This window comes from Gopherus evgoodei, chromosome 6 (assembly GCF_007399415.2).
Source record: "Gopherus evgoodei ecotype Sinaloan lineage chromosome 6, rGopEvg1_v1.p, whole genome shotgun sequence".
Lineage (NCBI taxonomy): Eukaryota > Metazoa > Chordata > Testudines > Testudinidae > Gopherus > Gopherus evgoodei.
Window position 1 is genome coordinate 92,494,487 of NC_044327.1, and position 20,033 is coordinate 92,514,519.

General features: G+C 43.8%; 1 protein-coding gene across 1 annotated transcript; it reads right to left on the reverse strand.

Annotated features, from left to right (window-relative positions):
- Positions 1–1,968: 1,968 nt before the first annotated feature.
- Positions 1,969–10,183, reverse strand: MRPS36 (mitochondrial ribosomal protein S36). Its single transcript, XM_030565868.1, has 4 exons — positions 10,081–10,183; positions 8,179–8,242; positions 4,802–5,004; positions 1,969–2,259 (listed from the first exon to the last, which is right to left on the reverse strand). Exons 1-4 carry the CDS (start codon positions 10,117–10,119, stop codon positions 2,242–2,244), a joined length of 324 nt encoding a protein of 107 aa, XP_030421728.1. The 5' UTR covers positions 10,120–10,183; the 3' UTR covers positions 1,969–2,241.
- Positions 10,184–20,033: the final 9,850 nt, after the last annotated feature.

Genomic DNA, 20,033 nt, shown 5'->3' on the forward strand with positions numbered 1-20,033 from the left:
ACAGAACTTCATGGTTAATATTCCAGCTCTCAAGTGGAATCATTTTCAGGAAAATTTGGACAGATTATATAGCATACGCCTTAGACTCAGACCTATTTACATCCATGCTTCACATTCTGGATATGACTTCCCACCAGTGCCAGGAGTAGTGGAATGTGCAATTGATTTAACAAAACAGTTTATTAGACCCATAAAATTCAAAATGAGCTTTTGTAAGACAATGCTTTTTTTCATTGTGTCTGCATTTTAACATGGTGTTATCCTTTCTATGAAACATATTCCATTGCTTTAAAATTATTCTTTTGCTGCCATCGCTCAGTTATACTGGAAGTAGCAGCCAACCCCCAGTTAGAACTGTTCATATTGACACATTAATCTGAAATAACTTTCAAGACTAGACAAGGCCTTAGTTATTTAAAGTGTGAATTTAAAGCACAAAAGATAATCCAGAATAGCTCACTGTGTGGACATACTTATTCTGGAGTACATGTTGTTGAGGGGAAGCTATTCAAATTAATTCTCCCAGATAGACAAACCTAAGAGTTGAATTAACTTTTCTCTGTCCATGTGTAAGTAATGCATAGTAATAATATGAACAAACTTCTCTCATCTTTGTCTACTATACTCTGCAGTATGTTCTGGCACCACCATTTTGTATTTTGGGAAAATAATGGTCTTCAGCTCATGACTCAGAATCAGGAGATATGGCATCTATATTCCTTGTTCATTCAACCACTTTGTGCCTCAACTCCCCTCTTCAGTACATTTATTAGTATTTTCTGTCACAGCAATATTACCATATCACTGTGACAAAAAAGTACTGTTGTATAATGTACACAATTCATCAATATATTTAAAATTCTATGAGATAGTTGGGAGAGATGGTTCTCTAGGAGGACTTGAAGATGCACTAAAACTTGGTTGTAACTGAATATTTTATTTCCTGAACAATGTTGTCAGTGACAGTTTAAGTACTAAGCAGATTGGTAGTGAGTTGTTGGGGGTTTTTTTGATACCCAAAGAGAACTGATATAGAATTGTCCATCCCTAGCTGTAGATATGGCATATTTTAAAATGAGTCTTACTTGTCAGCAACATTTCAAGGCTTTAGTGTTTATAATTACTGTGAAACATACAGAACCAGTTAATCTGATAGAGCACTTACTGCTCTAGTTGACAACTGAACCTGAAAACTATACTTGGATACAATCCTGAAAAGATAGGAGGCAAGCCCTTCCCCTATCATGAGCCTGCAACTTTGCAACTCTGCCCCTCATGCTGCTTCTGTATCTTCTAAGAAAGGCCTGAAGTCCATTTTTAATAGGTTAAAAGGTATAAAACAAAAGCCTGATATCTGCCTTAGTAGGCATCAAGGGACTGAAGGGAAGTTCTCCACCTTACTGGGCTAGTGGTATAGTTTAACCTATTAAAATTTCTCAAGGCACAAGGCGTACTTAACAGATGTGGCACTCACGTTAATTTTTTTAGTCTCCTTTTTACCCAGATTAAGGTTAATTTGTCGAGCAAACATGAAGAGAAGTAAAGGCTACCTGTAGTTTTCTTCTTGAAACTAAACCCATCGGCCCCATGATATACCTGACTTCTAAAGCTCAAGAAAGCAAGAATCAGTTCTGAAAGGTAGTTTTCTCTAAAACTGTAGGCAAGTGAGTTTAAGAGCTGTTCCAAACACAATTTTAATTACTAAAATTAGTCCAAGAATAAGCTGATCATCTCTATCTTAATGCTGTTCTCACCCTAGGAAGCATTTAAACTGTCAGGGCAAGCAGCCACCATGCAGCAGGATGCCAGAATGAAAGCTTATTTTTATATATCTGTCTGAAGTTGAAAAGAAAGAACATTAAGATTCTTATAATAAAAAGTAGCAACTTTACAATGCTCATCTTATGGGCCTGAGAGATTTTGCACTAGATCTGGACCTTTGTTTGTGGATCAACAATGGCTATGAAAGTAGATATCCTTGACAATTTTATTGCTTAAGTTACATTTGAATAGTGTAGGTTTCTAAAGTGGATTCAGACCATTATCTTAATCAGCTTTTAACAGAAAAGCTGGCCCAGAAACATACATTAGAAGAGAAGTGGCCTAAGTGTCAACTTTCTCACTCTTTTATACAGGGTCTTTATTAAAGCAATTAAACTGTTTATAACATTCAGAGTGATGAAGGCCTTTAATGTGAATACAGTAATTCATTCAGCAGTGGTGAACAAGCATCTTCTGTAATTATTCTGGACCTCCACGCTGTAAAAGAAAAATAGACAATTACATGTCTTCTACTAAAAGAAATGGAAGCTGACATGCTGGTTTGCACTTTGTTATTACTGAACAGGGAAGTACTGTTTTCAATACTGGGTTATTTGCACATTTAAGAATTCTACCTTTTATTTATTACTTTTATGGACACAAAGTTTCTATTTGTCTTAGATGTTGTAAAAAAATCTCACAAAAATCTGAGAAATGTTTGTGTAACTTCTTATATAGGTCAATGTAAAAATGAACACTGCAGCATTACACTGGTGAATAAAAGCCTGCAAAAGAAAGAAACTGGACTAGTTATTTTCTTTGTCCAAACTCAGAAGTGCAAAAAAGACAGTAAAAAGCAAGCTTCCTATTTAAACATTCTCTGTTTTAATAATCTAAGGTGTCCAGAAGATGTTTCCACTGTTTTCCTGCTAGACTTTTACAGCTTAATACCTCTCATTGCTGGGAAACTTTTAGGCTCAATGGCAGGAAGTTTCACGCCTTCTTTAATTCCATTACTCCTAGTTATAGCCCTCTTTCCACCCTATGGGTATGTCTACATCTAAAATTTTGCAGCGCTGGTTGTTACAGCTGTATTAGTACACCTGTATAGGGCCAGCGCTGCAGAGTGGCCACACTTACAGCAACCAGCGCTGCAAGTGGTGTTAGATGTGGCCATACTGCAGCGCTGTTGGGCGGCTTCAAGGGGGGTTCGGGGAACGCGAGAGCAAACCGGGGAAGGAGACCAGCTTCGCCGCGGTTTGCTCTCGCGTTCCCCGAACCCCCCTGCAAACCGCAGGGAAGGAGACCTGCTTGCACGGAGGTTCGGGGAACGCGAGAGCAAACCGGGGAAGGAGACCAGCTTCGCCGCGGTTTGCTCTCGCGTTCCCCGAACCCCGAGCAAGCAGGTCTCCTTCCCTGCGGTTTGCAGGGTGGTTCGGGGAACGCGAGAGCAAACCGCGGCGAAGCTGGTCTCCTTCCCCGGTTTGCTCTCGCGTTCCCCGAACAAACAGGTCTCCTTCCCTGTGGTTTGCAGGGTGGTTCGGGGAACGCGAGAGCAAACCGCGGCGAAGCTGGTCTCCTTCCCCGGTTTGCTCTCGCGTTCCCCGAACCCCTGTGCAAGCAGGTCTCCTTCCCTGCGGTTTGCAGGGTAGTTCGGGGAACGCGAGAGCAAACCGCGGTGAAGCTGGTCTCCTTCCCCGGTTTGCTCTTGCGTTCCCCGAACCACCCTGCAAACCGCAGGGAAGGAGACCTGCTTGTTCGGGGAACGCGAGAGCAAACCGGGGAAGGAGACCAGCTTCGCCGCGGTTTGCTCTCGCGTTCCCCGAACCCCCCTGCAAACCGCAGGGAAGGAGACCTGCTTGCTCGGGGTTCGGGGAACGCGAGAGCAAACCGGGGAAGGAGACCAGCTTGATTACCAGAGGCTTCCTCAGGTATGCTGGGATACCTGCTTATTCCATGAAGGTCAAGAAAAGCGCTGGTAAGTGTCTACACTTGATTACCAGCGCTGGATCACCAGCGCTGGATCCTCTACACCCGAGACAAAACGGGAGTACGGCCAGCGCTGCAAACGGAATTGCAGCGCTGGTGATGCCCTGCAGATGTGTACACCTCCTAAGTTGCAGCGCTGTAACCCCCTCACCAGCGCTGCAACTTTGTGATGTAGACAAGCCCTATATAAAAATTCCTCTCTATCATCAATGTTTATATCCTTTGAATACTTGTGGACTTAATCATCACCACATCAAGTTATACAGATTTAGTTTTTTAGCCTTGCCTCAAACCCATCCCTCCAGCTCTTTAATATTTTTAATACTCTTCTCTAATCTCCCAATTTGTCACCATCTGGTGACGAAGGGCTCAAAACTCAACAAATTATAGGTACAATGCCAATTTGCAGTCAATTAAAATTTCTGCCTCTCGTGTAATTGCATAATGCTGCAATATTAGTTTGCAAACACTATAAGGGAGCATTTAAACTCAATTTGTTTTCTGTGAAATAATATTTGTTTCTGTAATTTTTATTCTTAAACACACAACCTATATTTTGGGCATAAGCTACCTGTTTAGCCTCTTCAGTCTATGAATAAACTCATAAATGAAAGGATCAGCACTTTGTGCAAAAAATAAATATACTAATTTTAATAGAAGTACATGTAGATAATTGTAAATACAAGAGGTAATGACACTGAAATAACATGGTTTAATGGATTAAATGTAGTATAGAACTTCAAAACAAATTCTAGTCCTGATTTTGTCACTGGCTTTCTGCACGACCGTGCGCAAGTCACGGCCTCTCTGTCTGTATCAGCATCCTGAACTGCCAAACAGGGATACTTTATCTACCCAGCTTGTGTGTTGCGGAATATTTAGTTTGCATTTACTGCAAATTAAGTTGTAATGCTTGATGTAAGTGCAAAGTTAACAAGAGTTAACTTGGATAAGGATATTTATCATGTTGTCCAGAAGTTGTTTTGCAAAGTATTCAACATAGTGAATAACTACAGAGGACATATGTAGTAACAAATATAACAAAACTTACTTGAATGTATTCCATCTCCTCATCTGACATCAGCTTTCTCCTGTACTTTTGAGGTAATGTTTTTACTAATTCTGTCGTGTCTGGTGTGCCTTGTACTCTACTAATGGATGAAATGTTTTGAAGGGCTGGTGGTCTGTCTCCTACAGACATCTGTGCAGCTGAAGCATGGAGTGGTGGTACCCTTGCTTGCAGAGATTCCTGCACTGAAACCCAGATTTCAAAACCATGTATAGAAGTACAGAGAATATTTTAATACCTTAATGGGCTTGAGTATAGTTATTCATTACTGCAATCAGTAAAAGTTAGAAGGTACTGGTCGTTCAGTAGAATTTTTCACTATAAAGCTACTTGCATGAATTTAAACCCCTTCCTTCTCACCATATACTTTTATTTTCAATTTTAGGGACTAATATAGCAATGAGAACATTGATACAGTCAAATTTTGAGAGTAAGAGGAAGCACAGATTGAAAGGGATAGGTACTGATGTTGCAACAGTAGTTAAACCAGTACATAGTTTTACAAATACTTACATTGGAGAGCCGTAACTGCAGATTAAGAACATAGAGTGCCTCACAGTGTATGTCATAAGCATGTGCGGTTCTTTAAGGTTTGGTCATTATATTTCTACTCAAGTAGTTTACAATACAAGTTGTCCACAGACAAAGGGATAGGTCTATGGGAGGATGACGGTTGTAACTGTGAAATATTACAAAATGTGGTTTGTATTATACTGCTTTGTTTGTATTTTTAATTAATTCATATAATATAGTTTGTAGGTTACATCCAAAATGAAGGTCACAGGGAGTGGAGGTCAGTTGCTGAATGTTGACCAAAATGGGTGAGTTTTGAAGGATTTGAGATGCACAGGGTCAGGAAGGACATTCCAGGCATAGGAGACTGAAAGAAGGCATGGAATAACTTGTAGAAAAGTACAGAAACAGCCTCAAGTATAAATAAGCACTTGGGTTATGAGCTGGGGAGTAGGAAACTAGGTGTCAGAAGGGCCTTGAAGCTGCAAGGATGGAAGATTTTGAACATGATATAAGTCAGCATTGCATAGCAATGCAAGAACTTGATGATGAGGGCTAGATGGTCAAAACAGCCAATAATGAATTTTTCTAGTGGCAATGTGTTTATATAGCATTCATCCCTCTGAACAAAAAAACACCCCCCCCCCCCCCAATCAACAAATGATTTAGACTTGACAACACAGTAGACTACACAATTACAATATCCTGTGGAAGTAAAGATTCCTAATTCAAGTCCCAAGTCCCATGGGAGCAACGTTTCCCATCCTATTACACCCCCAGCCTCAATTTGTGGACTAGAGTGAATGTAATGCAAAAGTCAAGGAAGCCAGAGATGCGGATGCTGCAGTAGCCCAGGTGAGAAATGATCAGACCTAATACAAAAATTGAAGCAGCAGTGATAAGATAGTTGCAGAATAAGCAGTAACAGGATTTAGCAATCCTAAATGAGTCAAATGTGAAACTATGCTTGCCAACCCAGGGGACCAGATGGATGATGAAGTTGCTGATAAGGTCAGAGAAAGAAGCGGAGGAAGATGAGTTTTTCAATTTTAGCCATGTGGCGTTTCAACTGATTCAAGGATATTGAGGAAGAGATGTGGGACTTAGCACTGTGGGTGACAGAGAGACATATTCAGAGTTGACAGTGAAGAAATATACCTGATACCCTCAGTACAGGTAAGGCTTCCCAGAGACTGAGGAGGGAACCAGGAACAGATCCCTCAAGGCCAACCAGTCAAGTATACAGCCAACCACAAATGCACCACATCATGGTAAAATACAGGCTATCATATTCTAAATCACTACAGGATGAATGGATTGAAAATGTACAGAATAGTCTTGAGGTGACAAAGGCATGGATCAAGGTAGGAAGGTCTATATCTACACACACACACACACCCACCCACCCCCGGGAATCCCAGCAGGGGCTCAATGAAACTGACATTCAGTGAATAGCATTCTGATTAGTTTCCAATATTTCATTCCACAAACACCATGTTTCAGTGTCTCCAAACTGAAATTTTGGATTTGTTGAAATATTTCAACAAATTTGGTTTGGTTATGATGAGAACAAATCCAACTTCTGAAAAGCTGAAATTTCTCATGAATCAAAAATTTGGAGTTTCAGCCAGCTCTAATCAGAACTTGCACATCAGATTTAGAAGAATAAGAGATGAGAAATTAGTTGTTTATTCAATCATTGAAAAAGATTTTCAATAGAGTAGAGGGTGTTAGAACTAGATACAAATTAGATGGTGTGGGCAAACGCTGCATAGAATTCTGTCCAATACACTTCATTTTTTAACAAAAATATTCAATGGGAATTCACACTCAGGTCAAAACCACCAATCAAGCCAAAAAGAAAAATATTTTTATGGAGTGCTTCCAACACCAAGGTTGAAGTCATTAGATTCCAAGAATTAAAGTTCTCATTTTTCAAAATTCTATAGTAATGTTCATTATATCTACCTCTACCACCACCAGTGAAAAACCTTAAAATAAGTGGTGAGCTCTGGGGACATAAACAGGAAGGGATCCTTTAATTTTAGGTGTGCTGAACAGGTTTGACTCCAATATTTAAGAAGATATCATAGGTACTGAATTAAAAGAGGAATGAACCAGGAATTATCACAGCCTCCAGATAAAAAGAAGTATTAGGCCAGAATTTCATAAAAAACATCTCCTATTTTTGTTTCAAATACTTTATTGAGTCAAGAGGAATGTTAGTCATAACAATACACAATCTCATTTTAATGGAGCAATATGACAACTTTGATTTCTACATATGATGGTGATTGGTACCCTGTAAGCATCAATGTAGTAATATACAGATATACAGTAAAGTCAGATTGAGTACTGTTTTTTTAAATATAACAACTTTTTTCCCTTATGCATAGTGGGAGTAAACTGCCCTTTCAGGTACCATCAGGATTTTAAATATTGCAGACAAAGCAAGGAAAAAAGACTGCCTTTCTGCTGCAAACTTCATTGAAAACTCATGCTGCTTAAAAGTGAGTTTAGCACAGCCTCTCTTAAATGGAGATTAGTGTTAGCAAAATGAGCTCATAGTATAAGATTAAAGTAGGAGGATAAAAATGGAGATCCTCAAAACTCTGCCTGGACAACAGAGGAAATAAGGTAATCTCAGTTTTATGCATTAAGTATGGTCTGTTTTCTAAAGCATAAAATCAGGCAGCTGCCACCAAACTAGGTCAATGCTCAGAAACAATTGAGCCAAAATTGAGCCATATAAGCCAAAAAGAAACAATGTGTCATGGGTCTTATGTAAATACTAAGGCAAATAAATATAATATGGTATAAATTTTATTTACAAATGAAATACTTACTTTTAGGTTTAGGACTATTTTTTCTGTCCGGGAACTTGATTAAGGGTGTATGTGGCTTGACTACCTAAAACAAGACAGCAGTGGAAAGAGGCAGGGAAGGGGGGAGAGTTTGGGTAAATAAAATATAAAAGTTCATGAGATTTTCATGGCAAGAATGCTACACACTAAGCAATTATTTTTACCTTGTTGCTTTGCGCTTTCGTTAACACCAGATTTGGGAGATTTATAATAATTTAAATTTTATTTTTAATCAAGGCTAAGACTGTCCAAGTGACATTTCAGATTCAAAGCTGTATTAGACTGTAAAGCAAATGCAATGCTTTATTAGTTTCCACACAACTAACTATGGCTTATAGAGGAGGAACTATAACTGCAGTATAAATTGGATTCTAAGGTTTTTCTAGTCTCAGAAGTAAACAGCTATATACTAGTACGTGTGGAGTTCAACCCCCATCTGCATTAAGATATTTTTTGCAGGGCTTTGGAGAGGAGCCTGGAGCTGGAGTGCGGAGCAGTAGGTTTTTGCCCGGAGCTGGAGTGGAGCAATTCAAAAATTTGATTGCTCCAAATCCCTGATTATTTGCATTGATTTTTTTCAAAAAGTTTATTTCTTTAAAATAAAAAAGGCTTTCCCTCATTCCCAAGAACAGCAGTTTATGAGTTGCAAATAAGCATTTATGGGAAGGTGATATTCTGAGGGTGCATAATCAGGGCTACTGCAAGATAGGCAATTTGCTGGCATCCCTATAGCAGTAGGAATAATACCACAAGAGAAGCAGGCAGTTGAGCACTGGGTTCAACAGACCAGATGACTAGTCAATATGGGTAGGGAAGAAACGGATGTGAGGATATCAAGACATTGGAGAACCCCTACTTGCTTGGTGCATGAAGCAGAAAAGCAAATTCCGCTACACACAAAGTGCTATCAAAGGTACAAAGGAAACAAAACTCGAAAAAACAGAAGAGAAGATTTTTTTTTCTCAAATCCCTTTCATGTATCTTAATGGTTATTTGTACTAATAGCAGGTGCTTATTTCTGATTTGCAAGCTGCTGTCCCTTTAAGGGGAAGCTGAAGACAGTTAGAGTAGGCTGTTGCCTACATAGCTAAAGCAGAATAGTTATGGAAAGAACTGGAATAGAGGCTCTTGAAGAAAGAGCAGCGAGGATTTATTCCCTCCCTCGGTTCTGCGCCCTCTCTCCACCAACTCCTCCGAGTCTCTCGAGGAAGCTCTCCCAGGGTGATCAGGCGCGGTCGTTACACCGGCATCTCCACCTACCGCACCCGCGCGAGGGCCCCCAGGCCCGGACTGCTGTAGCGCGAGCACCGCGCGCTTCCAGGCACCGAGGACGAAACGACGGGTCGTGTGAGCAGAGCCTCGGGCCCTGCACCTCAACGCAGAGCGAGGCTGCGGGGAGACGACAAGGCCCGGGGGGGCGGCAGCAGCAGCTCTGAAGGGAGCCGGGCTGTAGCCACTGGCAAGCATCGCCCATGGAAACAGGTGAGCCCGTGGGCAGCGGCAGTCTGGGTCCGTCCCTCCCGCCGTGGCGGAAGAGTCCCCGCCCCCGGGCAGGTGAGGCCCCCGCTGCTGTCACTGAGCCCCAGCGCGCCCAGCCTCACTTGTCCCCCCCGCAGTGTCCCCGCAATCCCGCAGCTCAGACCCGCTCGCCCTTTCTCCGGACTCGGGCCCAGAAGCACCTCGGCCCGCCACTGCCCAGAGCCCCCACCAGCGCCCCGGCTCCCCAACGGCACCTCCAGGCCAAGGGCATCAGCCCCAGCCGCTCTCGCTCTGCGGCTGCTCCGGCATCTCCAGCCGCCGGCAGAGGTGGGCAGATCGCACCAGGCTCCCCCCGAACGCAGAGCGCCGGGCCCGCCCCCTTCGCGGGGAAACAACCCTAGTTACCTGAACGACCCTGCTGGCGGCCGCCATCTTGCTGCCCATGGTGACCCGCAGCCAGCTACTGCATCCTCCAGTCCGCGAGCTCGGCGCCGGCGCGAGAGGCGGGGCCACGCAGGGGGCGAGGCAGAGCTAGAACTGCCTGGAAGGCGGGGTGAAGTCAGGCTCTCTGCGGGCGCCGGGCCAGCGCCCCCTGGGAGGCCGAGGTGTGAGGCCAGTCTCGTCCTGACTTGCTGGTAGACATGTGGCAGTCCCTTACCCAATATTTATGGCTGGGTTCCTTCAGTTGGCAAAATGCTATGCTGAGTACAATCTTATGCTGCACACAGAGGTGCTGGAGCAATTTCTACTGAGGGGCAGCTGAGAGCCATTAAACCAAACTGTAAACCCCGTATATGAAAGAAACCACTTCAAATCAGGGGGTGCTACAGCACCCCCCCTTCCACGCCCCTACTTCCAGCACCTGTGGCTGTCCATTCCCCATTAGACTCTGACCTAGGTGTTTAAAAACACTGCTTCAATGAGTTGTGAACTTTCTAGCCCAGCAAGCTTGGCATCCTTGTCAGAAGTATTATTAGAAGGCTAAAGAGGGATATTACCATTGCTTACACAGGGAGAGGCTATCTGGTAGAATGCTTATTAGTCTAGCAGAGTTAAAGTGACCATATTTTGCTGGGTACATAATTGGCATGTTAATATTTCCATAGCCACAATCTCCCATATTTTTGAACCGTTCCTCTATAGTTGGACTATTTTTTTCCCCAATGAGATGCTATCAATAGTTGAGCAGCTACTATCAAACAAAAGATAAAGTCTTCATTTCCTTTTGTGTGATCATTTCCAGCAGGAAGCCCTAGAAAGTTTACCAAAGGATCATTTGGTAATATATTCACCAAATAGTGATAGCTGGTTACAGAGTGTATCCTACTGCTCTCCAGTGACTGAGCAAGTCTCATAGACTCATAGACTCTAGGACTGGAAGGGACCTCGAGAGGTCATCGAGTCCAGTCCCCTGCCCTCATGGCAGGACCAAAGACTGTCTAGACCATCCCGCATAGACATTTATCTAACCTACTCTTAAATATCTCCAGCAATGGAGATTCCACAACTTCCCTAGGCAATCTATTCCAGTGTTTAACTACCCTGACAGTTAGGAACTTTTTCCTAATGTCCAACCTAAATCTCCCTTGCTGCAGTTTAAGCCCATTGCTTCTTGTTCTATCATTGGAGGCTAAGGTGAACAAGTTTTCTCCCTCCTCCTGATGACACCCTTTTAGATACCTGAAAACTGCTATCATGTCCCCTCTCAGTCTTCTCTTTTCCAAACTAAACAAACCCAATTCCTTCAGCCTTCCTTCATAGGTCATGTTCTCAAGACCTTTAATCATTCTTGTTGCTCTTCTCTGGACCCTCTCCAATTTCTCCACATCTTTCTTGAAATGCGGTGCCCAGAACTGGACACAATACTCCAGTTGAGGCCTAACCAGTGCAGAGTAAAGCGGAAGAATGACTTCTCGTGTCTTGTTTACAACACACCTGTTAATGCATCCCAGAATCATGTTTGCTTTTTTTGCAACAGTATCACACTGTTCACTCATATTAAGCTTGTGGTCCACTATGACCCCTAGATCTCTTTCTGCCATACTCCTTCCTAGACAGTCTCTTCCCATTCTGTATGTGTGAAACTGATTGTTCCTTCCTAAGTGGAGCACTTTGCATTTATCTTTATTGAACTTCATCCTGTTTACCTCAGACCATTTCTCCAATTTTTCCAGATCATTTTGAATTTTGACCCTGTCCTCCAGAGCAGTTGCAATCCCTCCCAGTTTGGTATCGTCCGCAAACTTAATAAGCGTACTCTCTATGCTAACATCTAAATCGTTGATGAAGATATTGAACAGAACCGGTCCCAAAACAGACCCCTGCGGAACCCCACTTGTTATACCTTTCCAGCAGGATTGGGAGCCATTAACAACTACTCTCTGAGTACGATTATCCAGCCAGTTATGCACCCACCTTATAGTAGCCCCATCTAAATTGTACTTTCCTAGCTTATCTATAATATCATGCGAAACTGTATCAAATGCCTTACTAAAGTCTAGGTATATCACATCCACCGCTTCTCCCTTATCCACAAGGCTCGTTATCCTATCAAAGAACGCTATCAGATTAGTTTGACATGATTTGTTCTTTACAAATCCATGCTGGCTATTCCCTATCACCTTACCACCTTCCAAGTGTTTGCAGATGATTTATTTGATTACCTGCTCCATTATCTTCCCTGGCACAGAAGTTAAACTAACTGGTCTGTAGTTTCCTGGGTTGTTTTTATTTCCCTTTTTATAGATGGGCACTATATTTGCCCCCTTCCAGTCTTCTGGAATCTCCCCTGTCTCCCATGATTTCCCAAAGATAATAGCTAGAGGCTCAGATACCTCTTCCATTAACTCCTTGAGTATTCTAGGATGCATTTCATCAGGCCCTGGTGACTTGCAGGCATCTAACTTTTCTAAGTGATTTTTTACTTGCTCTTTCCTTATTTTCTCTTCTAAACCTACCCTCTTCCCGTAAGCATTCATTATACTAGACATTCCTTCAGACTTCTCAGTGAAGACCGAAACAAAGAAGTCATTAAGCATCTCTGCCATTTCCAAGTCTCCCGTTACTGTTACCCCCTCCTCATTGAGCAGTGGGCCTACCCTGTCCTTAGTCTTCCTCTTGCTTCTAATGTATTGATAAAAGTCTTCTTGTTTCCCTTTATTCCCATAGCTAGTTTGAGTTCATTTTGTGCCTTTGCTTTTCTAATCTTGCCTCTGCATTCCTGTGTTATTTGCCTATATTCATCCTTCGTGATCTGACCTAGTTTCCATTTTTTATATGACGCCTTTTTATTTTGTAGGTCACGCAAGATCTCAAGGGTAAGCCAAGGTGGTCTTTTGCCACATTTTCTATCTTTCCTAACCATCGGAATAACTTGCTTTTGGGCCCTTAATAGTGTCCCTTTGAAAAACTGCCAACTTTCCTCAGTTGTTTTTCCCCTCAGTCTTAATTCCCATGGGACCTTGCCTATCAGCTCTCTGAGCTTACCAAAATCCGCCTTCCTGAAATCCATTGTCTCTATTCTGCTGTACTCCCTTCTACCTTTCCTTAGAATTGCAAATTCTATGATTTCATGATCACTTTCACCCAAGCTTCCTTCTACTTTTAAATTCTCAACAAGTTCCTCCCTATTAGTTAAAATCAAGTCTAGAACAGCTTCCCCCCTAGTAGCTTTTTCAACTTTCTGAAATAAAAAGTTGTCTGCAATGCAGTCCAGGAACTTATTGGATAGTCTGGTCCCTGCGGTGTTATTTTCCCAACATATATCTGGATAGTTGAAGTCCCCCATCACCACCAAATCTTGGGCTTTGGATGATTTTGTTAGTTGTTTGAAAAAAGCCTCATCCACCTCTTCCGCCTGATTAGGTGGCCTGTAGTAGACTCCCAGCACGACATTACCTGTGTGTTTTACCCCTTTTAGCCTAACCCAGAGACTCTCCACCCTTCCGTCTCCTATGTCCATCTCCACCTCAGTCCAAGTGTGTACATTTTTAATATATAAGGCAACACCTCCTCCCTTTTTCCCATCTATCCTTCCTGAGCAAACTATACCCATCCACACCAACATTCCAGTCGTGTGTATTATCCCACCAAGTTTCAGTAATGCCAATAATGTCATAGTTGTATTTATTTATTAGCACTTCCAGTTCTTCCTGCTTATTACCCATACTTCTTGCATTTGTATAAAGGCATCTAAGATACTGGTTTGATCTTGTCTCCCAGCTTTGCCCTGACCCTCCTTCCTCTCTGCCATTATAGCCCGTGCTCCCTCCTGTTTCCAACCCATCTCCCAGGTCTTGTTCCCCACTTACCTGTGGGCTTTGCTCACCTGTCCCCGTCGAACCTAGTTTAAAGTCCACCATATAGGCATAAAATCTCCTCTTTTACCACAATTTCTCCAACAGTTATTCAATCTCTCTCTACATTTTAACATGACTGGTGAGAGGTACCATTGAAACAGTATCTTAAATAAAGTGTATTTTATTGTGCTCCAAACTAAGGTTGCTGGCCCTCTTTTCCATGCCTCTGGAGTAATTTGTTTATATAGGTCCTTTCCCCGTGTCATATGTGAACTTTTATAAGAAAAGTTTTAAAGATTAGCAGTTCAATATATAAATAATAAGAACACTGTAGCTTGGCTTGATCAGACCGTATATGCCAAATAAATTGTAATGCCATCACTTCTGTTAAAGTTATCTTTCTGTATACAATATTTTTTTGCTAGAAAGTTAAGTCAGGCATTATGTCTCTTAAAAGTACTGGTGCTACAAAAAGGTGGGCTGGTTTTGATCTATAACTAGGTTAGAAAAGTTTCTTTACTGAAGAGCTAGCCAACCATATATAGTCTATGGCTCTTTGAATCTTTAAAATGCTCTAGTTTGTCACTTGGTAAAGATCTGGATTATTTTAAAGTGCCATTGGGAAGGAAACAAAACCAAGAGACAAGATGTAATATATCAAAACCATAAGAGTTTTTGCTAAAAGGTGTGTGTAAATTTCTGGAGGTTTTTGTTTTTGTTTTAATTAATCCATGGTAGCCTAATGAGATTTACACTGGCACAACTTCTTTGTTCAATAAAGACCCAGTCTTTGGCAGTGTTAGACTGCCACCAAACCACTACTGCTTTGCGCTGTCTGGTTTTCATAGTACCATAGAATATCTGGAATAGCGAGTCCATCCTGTTTAATAGGATAGTACAAAATGTCTGCACTTACTCGTGGTCTTATCTTATTCCATATACATTATAACAACATGATCTGTATTCCTGCTAGGGTTTTACCTGAGATGATTACAGGCAGATTCTGAAACAAGAAAGATACTTAGCAAAATGTTCATTTTAACTGCAGCAATTCTTCCCAACCCAGAAATTGCAGACTTTCCCCAGCACTACAGATCTTTTTTAATTTGCTGAAGTCATGGTTTGATATTTAAATCATAGAGCTCTTATAGTTTGTTTGAGATTTGAATTCCCAAGTATCTTATAGAATCTGATACCTATTTGTACCCAGATATGTTCAGGAAGAGTGACTTTTCAGAGTCTGGACAACTTATAGCTAGCATTTCAGATTTGGTATAATGTATTTTGAATCCAGACACTACCCCAATTTCCTGGATTTCTTTAGAAACTAATTTTAGGAAAATATTTGGCTTAGATAACAATGTTACATCATTCACATATAAAGCTATTTTCTGATGTGTTCCTGTCCAAGTTTTATTCTATGACACATTAACTGTTCCTTAGCACCAGTGCAAAAAGTAAAGGAGCCTGCAGGCCTAGTCCTTCTGTGTAATTCAAATAGGGGAGACAACCTGATTAACTCTCAGCTGTTTTTTGGGGTGGTGTAAAGAGCAGTTATCCATTTAAGGAACTGAGACCAATGTCCTTACAGGACAGGACTTGAAACAAAGTTCTACTCCATTCGATCAAAGGCTTTCTCTGCATCAAGTCGTAACAAAACATTTTTGTTTTGGCATTATGGATGATTGCAAGTACTTTCTGAACGTTGTCTGACATTTGTCTATCCTTTATATAAATCCAGTCTGATCTGGATTTATATAAGGCGAGAACACTGACTGCAATTGGCTAACTAGTAATTTTCCTAAAATCTTTGTCATGATGCAGCAGTGATATGGGTCAACAGGAGCTGCATCATGATAGGGTCTTTTCCAGTGTTAGGGAGAACCACTACAGTAGTTCTTTCATAGGTTGTGGAAGTTCCTCCCCTAATGAGAGGAACCTTCAGTACCATTCTAAGGGACCTACTATTACCTCCTAAAATTTAGCTAGAAAGCCATCAGATCCTGGAACTTTACCAATTTTCACACCTGCTACTATTAAAGGGAGGTGAAAATCAGTGCAGTGCTCAAAAGGATAAAAAAAATGCTTAATTTAAATTTAAATTTTAGCCACGTACCTTAGTAACATGAAGAACAGAAAGACAGACAGTTACCTTTTCCGTAACTGGTGTTCTTCGAGATGTGTTGCTCATGTCTATTCCACAATAGATGTGTATGCTTGCCACGTGCACCAGGGTCGGAAGTTTTTCCCCTAGCAGTACCCATAGGGGAGCGCCCCTAGTGACCCCTGGAGTGGGACCTGGAGTGGTATAAGGGGCGCTGCGCACTCCACCCACCCTCAGTTCCTTCTCACCAGACAACTCTGACAGAGGGGAAGGAGGGCAGGATGTGGAGCTCCTTGATGTTTATGTGGAGGGCCAGATCCTGTGCAGACCACAGACCTTGGGTTAGAACGTCCCCCACATGGGCTCCCCATGCCAGGACTGATGCACCAGATGGGGGCTTGCCTCTGAATGGGACCCCATGTAGCATGTTCCCAGGGGAGGACCACCATCGTAGGGAGGTGATCACTGGTTCGGACACAGTGAGGACTTTGTCCATCTTGTCTCTGGACTGGGAGAATGCCGAGGCCAACCACAGCTGGAGCAGCCTCATCCTGAGTTTGGTGTGGTGGACCATATACGTGCATGCCAACATGTGACCCAAGGTACGTTCTGCCTGTTGTCAATGGAAACTTTGTGACCATGTCTCTGAGCCCTTTCAGGGTCTCAAACCTGTCCTGAGGAAGGGAGGGAGGCAGGCAGGCAGGCTCTGGCCGACGTGGTGTCCAGGACCACCCTGATTAACTTCGTGTGTTGTACTGGGACTAACATGGACTTGGTGTCATTTACCAACAGGCCCAAAGTGGTGCACATAGAGAGAGAGAGAGAGAGAGAGAGAGAGAGAGAGAGATCGGGCTGGGTGGAAGTAAACTGGAGGGTGTAACCCCAAGAGATGGTATTGAGGACCCATCGGTCCTAGGTCAGCCACGACCACTCCGGGAGGAAAGCACACAACTGCTAGGGGAAGAGAAGCTTTATTGTGGGTGGATCCCTGATGAGAACTGGCAGAGCACCCCCCAGGCATCCTGTCAAAACCGCCTTTTCTCTGCTTGCTCCGGGGAAGGCGGAGACTGCCTCTGCAGGTGTTTTTTATAGTCCCATGACATTTAGAGTGGGCGGCTTGAGTAGGAGCCTGCTGTGGCTTAAACTTAGGTTTAAGTTTAGCCGGAGCCCAGAGTCTGAAGCGTCGGGCGGGAGTCTTTCAGGCCATGCAGTTTTATATCTGTTTGTTCCGCAAACACAGTTTTGCTGTCAAACGGGAGGTCCTGCAAGGAGGTGTGTACCTCACTGGACAGCCCAGAAAGCAGGAGCCATGACGCCCTTCTCATGGACACCGCGGAGGTTATGGACCACGTGGCCGTGTCCGATGCATCCAACTCTGCCTGCAGGGTTGCCCTGGCAGCCACTGTACCCTCCTCCACCAGCGCTTTGAACTCCTTCCTGTCACACTCCTGGAGGAAGTCCTCAAACTTGGGCAAAGAGTCCTACAGGTTGAACTCATACCAGCCCAGGAGAGCCTGATGGTTTGCCACCCGTAACCAGAAGCTCGAGGACAAATACATTTTCCTTCCAAATGAGTCCAGCCTCCTTGAATTTTTATATTTTGGTGTAGGGGTTGGTTGGCCCTGCTGCTCCCTGTGGTTGACCGACTCGACAACCAGGGAGTTAGGGGAAAGATGAGTGTATAGGTATTCATGCCACTTGGTAGGCACAAAATACTTGCCTTCCGCTCTTAGAGATTGAGGCCAATAAGGCCAGGGTTTGCCATAGGGCATGTGAAATTTTCGCCACCCCTTTGTGGAGAGGCAAGGCCACCCTGCCCAGTACTGAGGCGGACAGTACATTAAACAGGGAGTCCAAGGGCTCCTCCACCTCCGCTGCCTGGAGATTGAGGCTTGATGCCATCCTTTTTAATAGTTCTTGGTGCGCCTTAGAGTCCTCCTGTGGGATGGACAGAGGGGCCATAATTGCCTCATCAGGGGAGGGCGAGGAGGTCGGTGCTGTACTTTGTGTGTCCACTGGCACTGGAGGGTCCACCTCCTAGTCAGTCTCTGGGCACAGTGCCGAGGATGTACATCCCATTGATTCCTTCCTCGGAGGCCGGGAGAGGGAAGCCAATGGCCCTTCTGAGGCTCTGGCCACCGAGGGCTGCATCGGGGGACATGGTGCCTGCTGGTACCATTGCACCGGTCACAGGGCCCGGTGCCACTGCACCTGCTGTGGCACTGGGGGAGTGGGTTGTTGGGTCAGGCCAGCCAGGCCAATCGATGGACAGCTATGAAGAGAGGCTGGGCTTCCATACGACCTGCCACTGTCCCTGGACCAGGAGGAGCGGTGGTGCCGGGAGTGGTGCCGACCCCGAGACTGTGACCTCGACATGGAGGACAGGTACCATCGGTAACAGACTGCGGAGATCCTAGCGGCGGCTTGCCTCTGGAACGTGGGGCCAACATTGGCGATGCTCCTGGTACCGGCATGGACATGATGTTTCGGGCCGCCTGCAGGGCTTCCGGAGTGGAGGGCATCTGGAGAAGCCTGGGCCAGGCTACTCCACTCGACTTGAGTCGGAGGCCTACAGGCTGATGGAGATAGAGTACTGCCCAACACAAGTCTAATCTCTGCCCCAGATTTACTCCAGTGCTGCGGTGGAGAAGGCCTCTTCTTAGCCTTCTTGGCATGCCCCGTGGACGGGGAGAAGTGCTGACTAGTAGCTGGCACTGGGGGCGTCACTGTGCACCGATATTGCAGTGCCCAGTGCTGACTCAGAGCGGTGCGTCACAGTCGGGGTCAATGCCAACTCCATGAGGATAGCCTAATGTCTCTCTCTCTTGGTCAGAGGCTTAAATGACTTGTACATCTTACAGCGATAGCTGAGATGAGTTTCATCCAAACAGCGTAAACAGTCTGCATGCAGATCACTCACTGGCATCATCTGCCTACAACTGTCACACGACTTAAAACCCGGCCCGGGCGCACTAGCTAAACTAAACTAAACCTAATTGAGTACTAACTACATCACATACACTGAAAGAACAAGAATTCTGGGACAAGCTACAGCAAAGCTGGAGCAAAGCAGTTCCGAAGCACCTTCACTGGCGGCAAGAAGGAACTGAGGGTGTGGGGAACGCACCTTATACCATGCCATGGAGGTGCCACTCCAGGGGTTCCTAGGGGAAAAACTTCTGGCACTGGTGGACATGGTGAGCACGCACACCTATTGTGGACTGAATTTATTTTATGCTTGACAGATTTAACTTAATTAAACACTTCCCTCTTATGACACAGCTTGTGCATTTCTTCCAGAGAAGACCATGGCCAGAGAGTTGATGGCTTCTTCTTCTGTGAAGCAGTAGTTTCCAGAGGTCAGAGAAGTGAAGCCTTATTGCCGTGAGCATTGAGCCAATTTCCTTTCACAGGTCCTAACCAGCAGTAGAGGTACTATACTTTCTTTCAAAGAAGGGTGCCCTGTTGCCACAAATAGTGACAGCTGCATTTTCTCTCTGATTTAAGGAGGCTATTACCACTGACAAGTGTTTTCACTGAGGTGGCCTTGCTCTTGGAGGGTGAGAATGTTGCTGCTGTCCCTGCTCTGCAATAGTGCTCTTTGAAGGGGCTGAATCAGAGGAGGCAGATACCAATTTAGAGTGCACAAGCATGCTAGTACTTCAAAAAGAAGTGAACATCTGCCTATACCAGAGGCATGAACAAGGATACAGGTGTGGGATAGAGGGGAGAAAGACTGGAGCTGATGGGAGAATTAAGGACCATAAGCCAGACTTATGGTAAACAGCCTTTTCTTTCAACAGAAAAAGTTGGTGACTGAGGTAATATTTTTTTTTACTGGACCAGCTTCTGTTGGTGGAAGGTATAGGCTTTTGAGCTACACTGAGCTCTTTTTCAGGTCTGGGATCTTTCACCAGAAGACACTGGTCCAAGAAAACACATTTCCTCACTTACTG

Bases quoted from the DNA above. Each gene is read 5' to 3' on its own strand.
- MRPS36 (XM_030565868.1), bottom strand. From the start codon at position 10,119: ATGGGCAGCAAGATGGCGGCCGCCAGCAGGGTCGTTCAG. The intron at 8,243-10,080 runs GTAACTAGGGTT...GTCTTGTTTTAG, and splicing joins CCGCCAGCAGGGTCGTTCAG to GTAGTCAAGCCACATACACC. The intron at 5,005-8,178 runs GTAAGTATTTCA...TCTGGGTTTCAG, and splicing joins AAATAGTCCTAAACCTAAAA to TGCAGGAATCTCTGCAAGCA.